The sequence below is a fragment of the Mustela nigripes genome, chromosome 14 (genome assembly GCF_022355385.1).
Source record: "Mustela nigripes isolate SB6536 chromosome 14, MUSNIG.SB6536, whole genome shotgun sequence".
NCBI classification, from domain to species: domain Eukaryota; kingdom Metazoa; phylum Chordata; class Mammalia; order Carnivora; family Mustelidae; genus Mustela; species Mustela nigripes.
Genome location: NC_081570.1, coordinates 45,636,255 through 45,652,508, shown reverse-complemented (window position 1 = coordinate 45,652,508; position 16,254 = coordinate 45,636,255). Strand labels below are relative to the sequence as shown.

General features: G+C 37.0%; 1 protein-coding gene across 1 annotated transcript in view; it reads right to left on the bottom strand.

Annotated features, from left to right (window-relative positions):
• The window catches only part of C8A (complement C8 alpha chain), a 65,186-nt gene that overhangs the window by 48,238 nt on the left and 694 nt on the right, over positions 1-16,254 (bottom strand). Inside the window, exon 2 of the mRNA XM_059374885.1 lies at positions 341-443. Coding sequence (XP_059230868.1) covers positions 341-443 — 103 coding nt within the window. The remainder of the gene's footprint in view (positions 1-340; positions 444-16,254) is intronic.

Genomic DNA, 16,254 nt, shown 5'->3' with positions numbered 1-16,254 from the left:
ATCCCCATGGTTCATTAGTCCCTCTCGATGACCATCCCTGGAGGGCAGCAGACTGACCACGACCCAGAGAGGCCAGAGGAAACAGTGTGCTCTTGTCTGAGCGGCCACCTCTCTGCCCACAAGCCATAGCATACGTATCTTTGGCAGTCTCGCCCAATAATGGCTTGTAAACAACATCAGAAAAAGTTTCACCATCCATGTGCCCATGGCTTCCAAATACCTATTTCTAGACCTGATTTCTCCCCAGGCCTCTAACTTTATAGACCTGTTTATCTCCATTTAAATGCCCAGTATGACATTCAAATATTACATGGCCCCAAACTGGTCACAAATGTCTTACCTTTTTGTCCTGGCATGGTAGGCAGTCCGTCCACTCTGACCAGTGACTGAGCTGGCAGCTAACGGCTCTGGGACTGGAGTTCTGAACAGCCCGGCTTACTCTCCTAGAGACAGGGGAGACCTCTGCTTCAATTTTTTAAGGCTCTTATCATGGTGCTTTTTAGTTTTGTTATAAATTGAAAAAGATCTTTTAATGTGAAGGTATCTTATTAATATGAAAACAGATTAATTTTTCCCCAGCTTTGTTGAGGTATACATGACAAGAATTGTATATATTTTAGATGTATGATGTTATGGTTTGGTATACATTGTGAAATGATTCCCACAAGCAAGCTAATTAACACAGCTATTCCCTCACATAGTTGTGTCTGTGTGTGTGTGTGTGTGTGTAGATCTAGAGATCTCCTCTCTTAGCTAATGTCAAGTACACAGTACGGTACTATTAATCATAGTCACCATATTATACATTAGGTCCCCTGAACTTATTCATTTACAACTGAATATTTTGATAATTTGACCAACCCCTCCCCCTTTGTGGCCATGATTCTATTCTCTAGTTCTATGAGTCACACTTTTCTAGGTTCCACCTATAAGAGAGATCATGTGATATTGGCTTTCCCTGTCATTCTTATCTCACTTATATAATGTCCCCCAGGTTCCTCCATGTTGTTGCAAATAGCAAGAGTTCCTTCTTCTTTAGAACCCATCAGATGTCAAATTTTTTAATCTTTTAAAAAATTTTTTTAAAAATTTTAAAATTCAAATATAATTAACGTACAGTATTATATTAGTTTTAGTATATAATGTAATGATTCATTAATTCTATACATTACTCAGTGCCCATCAAGATAAATGTACTTTTAATCCTCTTTATCTATTTCTCCCCTCTTCTCCACCAGCTCCTCTCTGGCAACCACCAGTTCGTTGTCTGTATTTAAGAGTCTATTATTTTCCCTTTTCCTCTTTTTTTTCTGTTCATTTGTTTCATTTCTTAAGTTTCACATATCAGTGAAATAAAATGTATTTGTCTTTCTCTGTCTGGCTTATTTCACTTAGCATTGTATTCTCTAGATCCATCCTTGTTGTTGCAAATGCAAGATTTTATTCTTTTTTATGGCCAAGTAATATTCCGATATATACACACAACATCATTATCCATTTATCTATTGATGGACACTTGAGTTGCTTCCATATCTTGGCTGTTGTCAATAATGCTGCAATAAAACAAGGGTGCCTATATCTTTTCAAATTACTGTTTTCATATTCTTTAGGTAAATACTCAGTAGTGGAATTACAGGATCATATGGTAATTCTGTTTTTAACTTTTTGAGAAACCTCAAGACTGTTTTCCACAGTGGCCACACCAGCTTGCATTCCCACCAACAGTGTACAAGGGTTCCTTTTTCTCCACATCCTCACTGACACCTGTTGTTTCCTGTGTTTTTTATTTTAGTCATTCTGACAGCTGAGAGGTGATATTTCATCATGGTTTTGATTTGCATTTCCCTGTTGATTAGTGATGTTGAGCACCTTTTCATGTGCCTGTATGTCTTCTTTGGGGAAAAAAAAAGAGTCTGTTCATATCCTCTGTCCCTTTTTAATTGGATTATTTAGTTTTTTTATGTTGAGTTGGTGTTGGATATTAACCTTTATCTAACATATCATTTACAAATATCTTCTCCCATTCAGTAGATTGGCTTTTTGTTTTCTTGATGGTTTCCTTCACTGTGCACTTTTTATTTTGGTGTGGTCCCAGTAGTTTCATTTTGCTTTTGTTTCTCTTGCCAAAAGAGACATATCTTGAAAAATGTTTCTACAGATGATGTCAAAGAGACTGCTGCCTATTTTTTCTTCTAGGAATTTTATGGTTTCAGGTCTGGCATTTAGGTCTTTCATCCATTTGAGTTTATTTTTGTGTATGGTCTAAGAAAGTGGTCCAGTTTTATTCTTTTGCCTGTAACTATCCAGCTTTATTAGCACTATTCATTGAAGAGACTATCTTTTTTCCATTGCATATTCTTGTCTCCTTTGTTGTGGATAATTGACCATAAATGCGTGGGTTTATTTTTGGGTTTTCTCTTCTGTTCTGTTGATGTAAGTGTCCATTTTTGTGCCAGTACCATACTGTTTTGATTACTGTAGCTTTTAGTATATCTTGACATCTGCGATCATGATATCTCCAGTTTTGTTATTCTTGTTCTGGATTGGTTGGGCTATTTGGGGTCTTTTGTGGTTCCATAGAAATTTTAGGATTATTTGTTCTGGTTCTGTGAAAAATTATCTTTTGTATTTTGGTAGGGATTGCATTAAATCTGTAGGTTTCTCTGGATAGTATGGACATTTTAACAATACATTTAACAATTTGACAATACTGTATGCAGGTGTGGTGTGATGCTGGTGGGTTTATATAAATTATCTATTTTAATTATCTCTCTTAATTTTAATAGATTTCCAGTGGAGTCTTCAAGGTGTTCTATGTATACTATCATGTCATCTGAAAATAATGACAGTTTTACTTCTTTCTTGCCAATTTGGATATGTTTTATTTCTTTCTCATCAGATTGCTGTGACCAGAACTTCCAGGACTACATTGAATAAAAGGAATGATAGTGGACATCCTTGTCTTGTTCCTGGTCTTAGAGAAAGAGCTCTCCGTTTTCACCAGTGAGTATGTTAGCTGTGGGCTTGCCATATATGACCTTTAGTATGTTGAGGTATGTTCCCTCTAAACCTACTTTTTGAGAGTTTTTATCATTAATGGATGTCAAATTTTGTCAAATTCTTTTTCTGCATCTATTGAGATGATCATTTTTATCTTTCATTTTATTAATGTGGCATATCATGTTGATTGATTTGTGAATATTGAACCATTCTTACATCCTTGGAATAAATCCCACTAGATCATGGTGAATGATCCTTTTAATGTGTTGGTGGATGTGGTTTGCTAATATTTTGTTGAGGATTTTTGCATCTGTTTTCATCAGAGATGGCTTGTACTTTTCTTCTTATGTGTTGCCTTAGTTTTTTGGTATCAGAGTAAGGCTGGCCTTATAGAATGTATTTGGAAGCTCTCCTTCCTCTTCTATTTTTTGAACTAGTTTGAGGAGAATAAGTATTAACTCTTCTTTAATAGTTTGGTGGGATTCATCTGTGAATCTGTCTGGTCCTGGACTTCTGTTTATTGGAATTTTCTGATTACTGGTTCCATTTTGTTAGTAATAGTCTGTTCAGATTTTGTTAGCTCCTAATTTAGTTTTGGAAGATCGTCAATTTCTAGGAATTTACCGATTTCTGCTAGGTTGCTCAATTTGTTGTCATATAATTTTTTGTAGTGGTCTTTTATAATTCTTTGTGTTTCTGTGGTGTCAGTTCTCTCCTTTCTCTTTGGATTTTATCTATTTCGGTTCTTTTTCTTGATGAGTCCAGCCAAAAATTTACTAATTTTGTTTATCTTTTCAAAGAATCAGGAGAACTAACAATTGTTTTTGAAGACTCAGAGTAGCAGAAATCCCAGTGGTTAAGAACATGGGGTTTGGGGTGAGAGGACTAGCTTTGAATTTTGCCACCTGCTGACTTGGAAATCTGGTAACTTAACATCTCTTAGCTACAGCTTTCCCATCTACGGGAAATTTTTAACTATGCTAAAAACAACATTACCTGATGGAGTTATTGACAATATGTTAAAATACTTATGAAGTATTCGTTAAAGGTTGGCTTTTGTTATTACATGCTAGGATGTTCCATGAATTACCTCATCATTTAATTCTCTATAATGATCCGAGGAGGCAAATATCATTAGCCCCTTTTATATATAAGAAAGCTGAGATTCCTAAGAGCTAAGTAGTCCCAGAAGTCACAGCCCAAGGGTGACAAAGGCAGAATTTGACCTAGCTGGTTTGATGGCAGAGCCCATGTTCATTTCCTCATCATGCTGCTGCTTCTTCGTTTCACAGACCAGCCAACAGAACTGAGAGAGTGAGAGCCTTGCCCAGGGTAGTGCAGGTAGAAGGTAGAAACTGGTCTTTCTCCAAGGCCATGTTCTTCCTGGTACCCCATGCTGTATCCTCAGAGGTTAAAGAGCTTGCCCAGGTCACACAGAGTGAGGTGGACCAGCCACAAGCTTGCCCGGCTCCAAGCCTGAGCTTCTTCCCACAACATCATTGCTGCTACTGCAGGGTTAGAGCATGGTCAGCCCACTGAGCAAAGATTGTAGGAAGACTGTCTGTTATCTCCAGTATTACCATAATTTCGGAGAGCTAGGCAGCCTCTGTTTTGACGAATGGCATAATTATCACCCTAGCGTAGGAGAAAGGGTGCTTCACATCTCATAGTAGTTATTCCATGAGTCACTAGTCGTGATGAATGATGACACCCAGGTTGAAACCCAAGACAAGGAGCCTTGGGGAAAGCAATGTTCATCTTTAACACTGGTTTTCAAACTTGGGTCCCAGGACTCTTGTACATTCTAGTATACCATGGAGGACTCCAAAGAGCCTTTGTTTAAGTGGGCTGCATCTACTGATACTGATACTGATTCAAAATCTGAACAGAAATTTTAGCAATATGTATTTATTGATCTATAGATAGATACATATTTAGCAATATATACCTATTTTTTTAAAAAGATTTTATTTATTTATTTGACAGACAGAGATCACAAGCAGGCAGAGAAGCAGGCAGAGAGAGAGGGGTAAGCAGGCTCCCCACGGAGCAGAGAGCCTGATGCGGGGCTTGATCCCAGGACTCTAGAATCATGACCTGAGCTGAAGGCAGAGGCCCCAACCCACTGAGCCACCCAGGTGCCCCAATATATATCTATTTTGATTTTAATATCAAACTCATTACATGTTACAATATATGCCGTAATTTTATTTGAAAACAGATATCCTTGAAAAATAGTGAAAAGTATGTAATTAATCTACATGTTTGCAACTGTGTTTTATGTTTGAGTTAGTAGAATGCAGTTCGAGTCTCATTTCTGCTTCTTCATTCAATCTGTTGCTTTATGTTGTTTTGATTGAGAGGTCTTTGAAGAAAATCAGCCTCTTAGATGTATATAGTTGAAAATATTACACAGTTGAGGGGAATTTTAACAGTCTTTTCAGATCACTGTGGGTATTCTTTTTTGATACTACGCCACAACTTTGACAAGTGGTAATTTTTTAAAATGTTAGTTATAATATGGAATCTGAAATCATGTCAATGAATTTTTTTGCACCCTCTTACATTAAAGTCCACTGGTCTCTGTGTATTTTGAATGGATCTGGCACTACTACATGATTTTTGTAACACCGGGCATTGGAAATTTGGAAAATAATGGTTCACTATGCATATCTTAACAATGTTAACACATTTTACTCTCCAACATACATTAGTCAAATTTGTTAATATCAAATATCAGTGATCTCATCAAGCTCAGTGGGTATGTTTTCCAAAATTTAGATTTTTGTTTGAAACCTCAAAAATTTTTATCATTGATAACAAATGCTATTATTTGGTTTCCTTGAAGCAATGGGCTTCCTGTTCATTTTTGAGACAATGCCTGCCAAATAAGTAAGCCTGAATAACGATAACTTGGCAGCTATTTTGTTGAGAAAAAACAATGTTCAAGGGAAAAAAATTGGTTAATTGCTTTTCCTTAAGACAAGCATCAGACTTCAGGATAACAGAAGTTCATAGTGCATTCTTCCCCATTTTGTCACATCGAATATTTAAATAACTTGTATTCTAAGATTGAGGCATTTTTCTCAGAGATTCAAATTTACTAACATTCATGATTTTTATTGTTGCAAGAGGGACTCTCTTAAGTCAGACTTAACTTCTTTCCTGTTTGATACACTGCCAGTGTATCATTTTTGTATTGATACAAACTGATACACTGTTTGATATCACTGTCTTGATTTATACTAAGACCACAGTATTTTTATCTGCCATAACTTTTGCACCATCAGTGAAAATATTAATACTGTGGAAATGGCAAATGTCTTAGTGTTATTATGATATTGTTGTGAACCCACTGAGCCCCTCTGAAAAGATCTTGGGGACTCCCTGGAATCTGCAGACCACTGTTTAAGAAACGCTGATCTATAAAATGATGTTGGTATGTAATACCAGTGCTCCTGTCCCTCCAAAAGCTTCAGCACTCGGCTCACAAACTTCCTCTCTATTCCAATTCCTTCCATCACCCTGGAAACCCTGTCAGCCCCATAAATGAGTTATTCAACACTTGCCCCTCAGTCACTCCTTTTCCTCATCTCCATGGACCTTTTTCCTCACTCCACTATCTTCTGTGGTCAATCCTGGTCCTTCTCACTCTCTGAAACAGCTTCTTCTCCAAATCACTAGTCCATGAGTCATCTGTGAATGGTTATTTGGGGGTTCTTCTCCTTCTGTATTAGATGCTCAAGGATTCTCAGTTCACTTTCATTTGAACTTCTTTGGAACTTTTACTCTTGTGACACCTAAGCTTTCTGTCAATAATATCCCCTCCTATTTTAATTTCCCTTTATAACTAGTTTTGAGTCCATGATCTATCATTTTAAAATCATAATTATGTCCTAAATGTCCGGACTCTACTGCTCCTTTAATCATGCCTACCTCTAAAACCCAATCATGAACTAATCCAACTCTCCCTCTTGATCTGGTTAACGCCTAGGTATCGTTCAATGTCATCCTAAAGTTCATTTCTCTAGGGAAATATTTTTCCTCCCCTCATCTGGTTTAATGAGTCTCTGCACATTTTCTCAACACTTAATGATCACCTTTGTAATATTTGTCTCATTTTTGTCTTCATCAGATTGTAAGCTCTATGAAGGCAGAGACTGTCTGTATGTTTGTTTACTGTTCCTATCAGGGTGCCAGATCCAATGAAAGTGTTCAGCGAATATTTAGGAAAGGGGAAATAAAAAAGAATGAAAGGAGGGGACCGGGAGGGTGAGGGACAAAAAGGGAAGAGAGGAGGGAAGGGGGAGAGAGGGAGAGGAAGGAAGGAAAGAAAGAAAAGAAGAGAAAGAATGAGACCAAGTTACAGGAAATAGAGTGACATTGTTTAGAGACTTACTTGAACCTAATCTAGGGTTAGAAGCTAATTAATGAATCCTGATAACTAGACATTCAAATGGCTCAAGATTCTGTCTATGTGTCATTTTTCTGATAGACCATCCTAAGAATAAAAGTTTGAAGTATGGGGACATGGAGAAAGACAGGGTTCTAATCATCAAAAGAAGGGTAGAAGATACATGGTGAAGGTTTGGGAACAGAAAATGACTCCAGGATTAGTTTTGCATCTCACTATGGAATTGTCAAGATAATGTCAGTGTAAGCCCACAGAGACTGCATTATGATGTCAAAGTGGAAGGAAACAGTATTAATGGAAGGAAGCAGAAGCCTAGACAGAGCAGGGCTGTGTTGCTGTAGTTTTTAAAAGCTTTGTGACATGATGTCTAGACAGAAGCACACATAGTAATGCTATCACTGAAGCAAGAGTACAGAAAGTATGCAAGGACCATTCATTAAGTCATTATAGGGCTCCAACCTTTTAGCCAATATCAATATGTGCAGTATTTTCTCATATCATTCCAATGAATCTTTAAATGGAGTTTATTTTTTGCTTATTATAAAAGTAATACATTCTCTTTAAAGAGAACATAAAAGAAAAAAATGCCTCCGACCCTCCCACGATTAATATTTTGTTATATTTCCTTCTGCTCCATTTTCATAATATAATTGAGGTCATACTGAGTATTACATTTTACATCCTGATTTTCCACTTAATACCATAGCAGAAATGTAAAGTATTTATGATGGCTACACATGGTTCCACTCATCTAACAGCAAAAAATTAGATTATTGACCACCCAGTGTTTCCATATTCTAAGTTCCTTCCTGAAGATACTTCCTGTAGAATGGGATGGTTGGGTTGAAGGATACAGGTGATTTTAAGGCTTATGACACTGTGGCCAAATGGCTTTCCAGAAGAATTATATCATATTTTTAGGAAACCATGGATAAATCTGTGATCTAGTAAAGCTCAGCAAATAGTTTTAAAGCATCACCAAAAAATAAAAAAAAATAAAAAAACAAGAAAAGCATCTCCTAACTGCTGAGAATGTACTCATGCAATAACACTGAGAGTCAGGAGGTTTTTTATTATAATTTTTAGTTTACATCTACTTTGTTATGCAACAATGAGCAAGTTTCTTTACCTAACTGGCTTTTAGGTTTTTTTGTTTTGTTTTGTTTTGTTTTTTAATCTATAGAATCACCACAAGTCAATATAGTACTATGGCAGGATTTCTCAAAGTGGTCTCTGGGGAGTGCTCAACCTGGGGTTCGGAAGGAAGAGAAGAAAATATACATGTCAAATTTGGATAAATTGCATACAACATGCTACTCTTAGAAATATAAAATGCAACGTATTAAAGGCCCTGGGAAGTTCTGCATTCTAATTTGCACAACCCAGCATTTCCCCAATTTCTGAATACATCATTTCTTGTTTCATGTAACATCTGTAAGATTGTGTAATGCAATTGAGGGCATACTGATCTAACAAAAGTGGTTTGAATTCCACCAAGCATGTATTACAATCCAGTTTCTGCTATCTACTGAACTTTGATTTCCTTATAAGTGAAAGTAGGATACTAATAACTTGTGAGACTGTTTTAAATATGGGCTAAGATCATGAATGTAAAGCCCCAAGCACAAGCCCAATGTACATGTCAATTCCTTCTCAACCGCATACATGCTCATCAAAACTCTCCATCTTTATCAAAATGGTATTGAATGTCTACACTGGATAGGGCTGTGAACTAGTGACATGCTACCCATCTGGCTTTTTTAAACAGGGTGGCACAGAAGGCAAAGGGCCTAAAACCTGGAGTTGAACATGCAATCTCTGGGTCAAATGCTTGCCCCTGCAAAGTGTCTACCTCGGCAATTGAGATCACATAATAATTAATTGTCTAAAAGGTTAGAAGGCCTAACCCTGATTATTGCCAGAGGATCATCCTATTACGTTGGCTCAGCTTATATTTAAGACTGATTGTCACTAATTATATCATCTTGAAGCAGATCCATTCAGTTATTACATGGAAATTACATCATGAAACTGAGGTATTTTAAGTTGACTTTGAAAGTTGGCTGAGTCTCTGGTGACCTCCATGTTGCTAAATCCGGTGGAAAGTTTTCTGACTTGGTTTTACTTTCCTCTGTTAGCCATTGTTCCCTTCTTGATATTGGCCTGTCTTAGACAGCTTCAGCACCACACTTCCTGCCTCCCTCCTGACCTCTGTGGCCAGTTCTTTTTGAGTTCTCTACGAACTAGAATGCCTCAGGGTGCAGTACTGCCTTTCTTTTCTCTTTCTGCTTCTCTCACTCTTAGGAAGGTGAGAACATTTCCTGGGCTTCCCATGACTTTATGCTAATGCCTCCTCACTTTAGATCTTCAATCTAGACCACTCCATTAAAATTCTGTTTTCTTTATCCAAGTCAGTGCCTCCGAGGCATGGCAAACTTTCAATGGCTCCAAATATCAACTTTTTATTTTCTTCTTCTTCTTTTTTAAATGATTTTATTTATTTATTTGACACAGAGAGAGAGAGATCACAAGTAGGCAGAGAGGCAGGCAGAGGGGGTGGGGGGAAACAGGCTCCCTGCTGAACAGAGAGCCTGATGTGGGGCTCAATCCCAAGACCCTGATATCTTGACCTGAGCCGAAGGTAGAGGCTTAACCCACTGAGCCACCCAGGTGCCCCTTAACTCTTAATTTTCTTCTAACCAGATTCTCTCTCTGTTTTATCCACATCCAAAAGTGGAATCACCGTAACACACAGTTGCTTAAGCCAGATACCTGGCCATGGTCTTTAACTACCTCCTTCCCCTAACCTCTATATCCAATCCTTTGGAAATTTCTGTCATTTTACTTTCAAGATATATGTCAAATATCTTCCCTTCTGTCTCCCTTTACTGCTACAACTCTAATTTAAGGTACCGTTATCTCTCACCCAGATCACTGCCATGGCCTCCTTTGGGACCTCCCACTGCAGCTTCCTCCCATTCTTTGCACAGCCACCAGGATGATTTTTATTTTTTTAAATTAGAGAACAGGTAATCCCTGCCCCCCATTATAAGACCTTCTGGTGTTTTTTGGCTGGCGGGTTGGTTGGTTTTTAGTACACAGATTCTTCATCAGGATCCCAAGGTCCCCTGTGATCTGGTCTCTTGCACATTTTGGACATCCTTTCAGGGAACAATCCCCTACTCTCATGCTGTTCCCATCCTTCAGGGCCAGGAGCATGATGGGCCATTTGCCACTGGAAGGTCTTCACCGAGGCTGATCTCTCCATTCTCCCTTATTCTTCACATGGCCTCTCCTTACTGTCCTACATCCCTCAGCTTAAATCCTACCTCTAGGACAGCCACCCTGTCCTTACATTACTATAATACCCTCTATCAAAAGGCCTTATTAGTTTCCTTCATAGTACTTAACATAGTTTTTTACTGTAATGTTTTGTTTACATGTTTATTGACTCCATCACTACACTGTAAATTCCATGAGGGTAGGAACATTATCTGTCTAGCACCTAGCATACCTAGAGTATGCACTGAATGAATAAATGGACAAACAAATGAATAGATGGATGAAATGAACAAAAGAAAAGTATCTTCTATGTGCTGTGTGCATACAGAATTCCACACAGAACTTCTGGTTCTAGGCACATGCCAGGTTTTCCTGCAGTGGGTTCATAATGCTGTTTCCCCTGCATGCAATAATCACACCTCATTCATCTGGCTGAAACTTCGCAGTTCAGTTAAGCCTCTCTTCCTCTAAGTAGCTTTCTTTGACCTGCCTGCCCTATGTTAACATCATGCCATATACATAGAGTTTCTCATACTTTATTTCCATCTCTACACTGCAGGATCTATAAGGCAGAGGTCACAACTATATTGTTTGCAGGCCAGTGTTAAGTGTGTACTTTGCATATGGTAGGAACTCAGAACAAATGTTGGGTATAAATATATTACCTCATTCACTTTTATATTATTTCATTTAAATAATAGAAGAACCCTGTGGGGTGGGAACTATTACACCCATTTGATAGGTAAGTAAAACAGAGTCATAGGGAGATGAAATAAACTTGCTTAAAGGTATATAGGTAGTAAAATGACAAAGCAAGGATTTATATGAGGGGTGCCTGGGTGACTCAGTGGGGTTAAAGCAAGGATTTATATGAAGGTTGTTGGACACTAAACATATGCACTGTATTAGCATTCCAAGATATGCTATGAAGGATTTTTGACAAAATGGAAAGAGAGTAATAAAAATAATATTTAAAACCTTACCATGTGCCATTTTTGTGCTAAGTACTTAGTATGAATTCTCCTAACTCCTGAGAAGCACTCAGTTAAATATGTATCTCTGTTTTATAGATGAGAAAGTTGAGTCTTAGTTTAACTTGCCCAAATTCTGGAGCCACTAAGTGGTGAAGCCAAGACGTAAACCCAGATTGATCTCCCTCCAAATCCCATACCCGCTGCCACTTGAAGTATAGTTAACGATTAGTTAACCTGAACAAAAGTGTCCACATTCACACGGCTCACTTCTGAGTCACACCCACTACTCTGACTGTTCAAAGTATTTAAAAATGCACATAGCTTGAATACATACTGATTTCCAGTTATCTGGACAACCTTTGAAAATAGTCACATGGCCTTAGCCCAGGGTATTTTGGTAAACACACTCTGATGCCTGGTGAAATAAATAAAACAGAGAAGGATCATGATTTAAACTTCTCAGAGTCCATGACCTCTGTGTCTTATTTAATGAAACAGAGGTCATCCTCCATGTTTGATGTTCTTACTCATGTTTGCATCAGTCCTTCTAAAGGAATTTTGTTCATTCTCCATCAATGGAAATTTTTTGTTGAAAATGTTATATTTGCATTACTTACCAAAATGAAGACTTTTTTGGTCTTTTTTTCTGGTGGGTGAGGGGAGCAGGAATGGTGGAGATAATAGCCACCTGATTGTTCCACTAGGTGGCCAAGGGATTTAGAACCTGTAAGACTGCTTTCTTTCCTCTCTGGCTCTGGTCCTCAATCAGGAGATAATACTTAAAACAACCCTTAGGAGGACATGATGAGGCTTAATTGGCCAGTATTCTTAAGATGCCTGGTAGAGAGGTCTGGTTGTTATGTAATATGCTCCTTCTCTCTCCCTCTGGGGCTCAAGTTTTCTCCTTGCCACACAAGTGGATGGATTAAACCTGATGTTGTCTGTGTCAATCCTAATTCCAAAGGTCTGTGATATAGAAATGATGGAAGCAGCAGACAAGAACATTAGAAGAGTTACTGCACATATATCCACGTATGGAGGGAGACTCATGAACATGATGATAAGTGGAAGACACAAAAGAATACCAAGGAAACTTTTAAAGCTGAAAATCATTACACAGAAATGAAAAAACTCATTGAATGGCTTAACAACAGATTAAATACTGTGGAAGAAAAGATTAGCAAACTTGAAGAAACAGTGACAGAAACTATCCAAAATGGAAGAAAAAGATAAACAGACTGCAGACAACAACAACAAGAGTAGAGCCTCATTGGTTTGTGGGATATCGAGCAGTCTAACCTATCTATGACTCTACTATCAGAAAGAAAAGAGATTATGAGACAGAGAACATATTTAAATTAATAATGGCAAAACTTTTTTACAAATTTGCTGAGAACTATAAACCTATAGAACCATACCAAGGTGCATCATAATCAAATTGCTGGAAATCAGTAATAGAAAATTGTAAAAGCAGTCAATTTTTAAAAAATGACATATTACACAAAGAGAAAAGCAGATTTTTCCTCAGAGACTATGCAAACCGAAGATAATGGAATGACATATTTAAAGTGATGTGATAAAGGCAAAATAAAGACATCTTCAGGTCACTGAAAATGGAGAATTCATCAGCAAAAGTCATTCTGCATTGCAAGAAATGTCAGAGGAAGTTACTCAGTGAGAATAAAAATACCAGAAGCTGTATCATATTATTTGAAAGTAGGCTATGATAAATTATGGATATATATTGTAAATCTAAGAACAATAACCACAGCAACAAGAAAGCAGAATAGTTAATAAATCATTTGGAACTAGAAAAAATATTAAATCTAAAAGATAAAAACCAGAATTAAAGAACAAATGGGACACATAGAAAGCAAATAAAAATGTGATAAGCAAATGCAGAGTTGTCAGTAATTACAATTTATATAAATGGTATAAATACTGTGATTAAAAGACAGTGATTGTTAGATTAGATACTGAAGCAAAATTCATTTATGGGCTATCTACATGAAGCATACCTTAAAGTACGAAGAGTCAGATAAGTCAAAATAAAATAGTAGAAAAAACTCACCATGCAAACAATAATCATAAGAAAGCAAGAATAGTTATACTAATAATAGACTGTAGAACAAAACCAATTGCTATGGATAATGAGAGCCTTTCATAATGATAAGGAGGCAAGTCATCAAGAAGACATAATTATTCTAAATATAAATAGATGATAGGTAGGTAGATAGATAGAGAAACAGAGTTTGAAAACACGTAAAGCATAAACTGCTTCTTTTTGCTTTCAGGAATTGAAAGGAGAAATAGACAAATCCACAAAGATAGCTGGAGACTGCAACATCCCGCACTCAGTAATAAATAGAACAAGATGAAAACTTGAGCAACATTAACCAGCTTGATTTAATGATTGATTTAATTAGCACTACACCCAAAAACACAGAAATACATGCTTTTGAGTGCACACAATATATTCACTAAGAGATCATATATTCTTTATTATAGAACAGTCTCAAGAAATTAGAAGGACTGAAAATTGTTTAACTTTTTTTTTTTTTTTTAAAGATTTTATTTAGTTGTCATAGAGAGAGAAGCGAGAGCAAGCACAGGCAGACAGAGAGGTAGGCAGAGGCAGAGGAAGATGCAGGCTCCCTGCCAAGAAGGAGCCCGATGTGGGACTTGATCCCAGGACCCTGAGATTATGACATGAGCTGAAGGCAGAGGCTTAACCCACTGAACCACCCAGGTGCCCCAATTTTCTTTAATTTTCATACAATCATTTTATACATAAGCTTAAATTTATTTTACAAATAACATGATCAGGCATATATTACATTTTTTTAGAATTAGATTATTTCTTGCCCAGCATTATAATTTAATATTTGGAATTTTTTAAATTATTATTATTTTTTATTATGTTGTGTTAGTCACCGTACAGTACATCACTACTCCTTGATGGAGTGTTCCAAGATTCATTGTTTACATATAACATCTGATGCTCCATGCAATACATGTCCTCCTTAAGTTGTTTAAGCTTTTTAAGGCAACACACATGCTAAAATGTATTATTTATATAAAAGATGTAATGGAGATCTGTTGATACTTGAGACTGGATATTACAACTGGTTTTCATCATCATGATTTTATTTTATTTTCTTAAAGATTTATTTACTTATTTATTTGCCAGAGAGAGAGAGCACAAGTTGGGGAGCAGCAGGCAGTGGGGGAAGAAGAAGCAGGCTCCCACTGAGCAAGGAGCCCAGGGTGGGACTCAAACCCAGGACCCTGGGATCATGACGTGAGCTGAAGGCGGACACTTAATTGACTGAGCCACCTAGGTATCCTTCATCACCATTATTTTTAAATGTTTTTCTCAATCCCATATTTCTATTAGGGGTTGATAATAAGCAAATGGTAAAGAAGAGCTCATAAAAATAAAAATGTACCAAAAATTTTAAATTAATTTAAGTGTACCATTGAAAACATAAATGTACATCATCTGTTTTTCTCACTGTTAGGTCTCATATAAGATTTTATTTGGAGCAAAAAGTGTGACACTTAAGTTTTGTAAATGTTTGAAAGCACTGACCAAACCTGCTGATCCATGCCGACGGGCACATAATACATTTGTTCTACCTAATTCTTGTCCACCATCTGAGAGAATGGAAAGATCAAAATATGACAATAACAACCACACAACACCGCGGGCAGTAGTTTCCACTGAATGTTTGCAAAGTACCAGGCATTGTCTTAGGTACTTTCATCCATTTGTTTCTCTGAATTTCCTTCCATTTTACAACTCCGAACACTTACGTAACTTGCCTGAGATCACACCGACAGTCAATGCCAGGGCCATAATTCTAACCCAGTAAAATCATTTTATCATGTAATCTTCCATTTTCAAAGCCTGGGTCAGATAAACTGGCATTAGACACATAAGACCTCATGATTTCCTACTTCAGCACTTTGTGAAGTATTTAATTGGTTCTCTTTGGCCTAGACTTCAAATTTGCCTCTTCACTGGTCTGTCTTCTTTGATAAGTTCATCAAACATCAAGAAGCTTTGTTCATTTTCAAAAAGGATTACAATGATAAGTTTTATAATTACGAGTATCTCAGCAGAGATTTCCTTTACCACTGTTCTCTTGCCTTTATCTTGTAATTATTAGAGGTGAATTTTCGGATTTTTCAAATGCATATTTGCTTTAAATACAAGTCGCAAATGAACTGCTTGTAAAAAATGCCTTTCCCCCTCCTGATCTGTTACATAAAGGAAATCTCTCTTGCTCTAGCATTTAAAAGCAATAATGATTCAAAATTAAATCACTCAACAAGAACTTGAATAAAATAGCTCAACTTAAAATCTTCAGTGTTTGGGAGACAAGGACTGCTTTCAAACTACACCAAAGCTAAAATAAGGGGCTGTTTAAGCACCATTAACATATTTGATGTTAAGATATAAAAACCTGAAGCCAGGCTGGACAATTTAAGGAAATGAAATGAGCAAAATTGCAAAGTACCTATGAAAATATCACTTCCATTCATTACCCTACAGCAAAAGGTAAACTCATTTTAAGAATG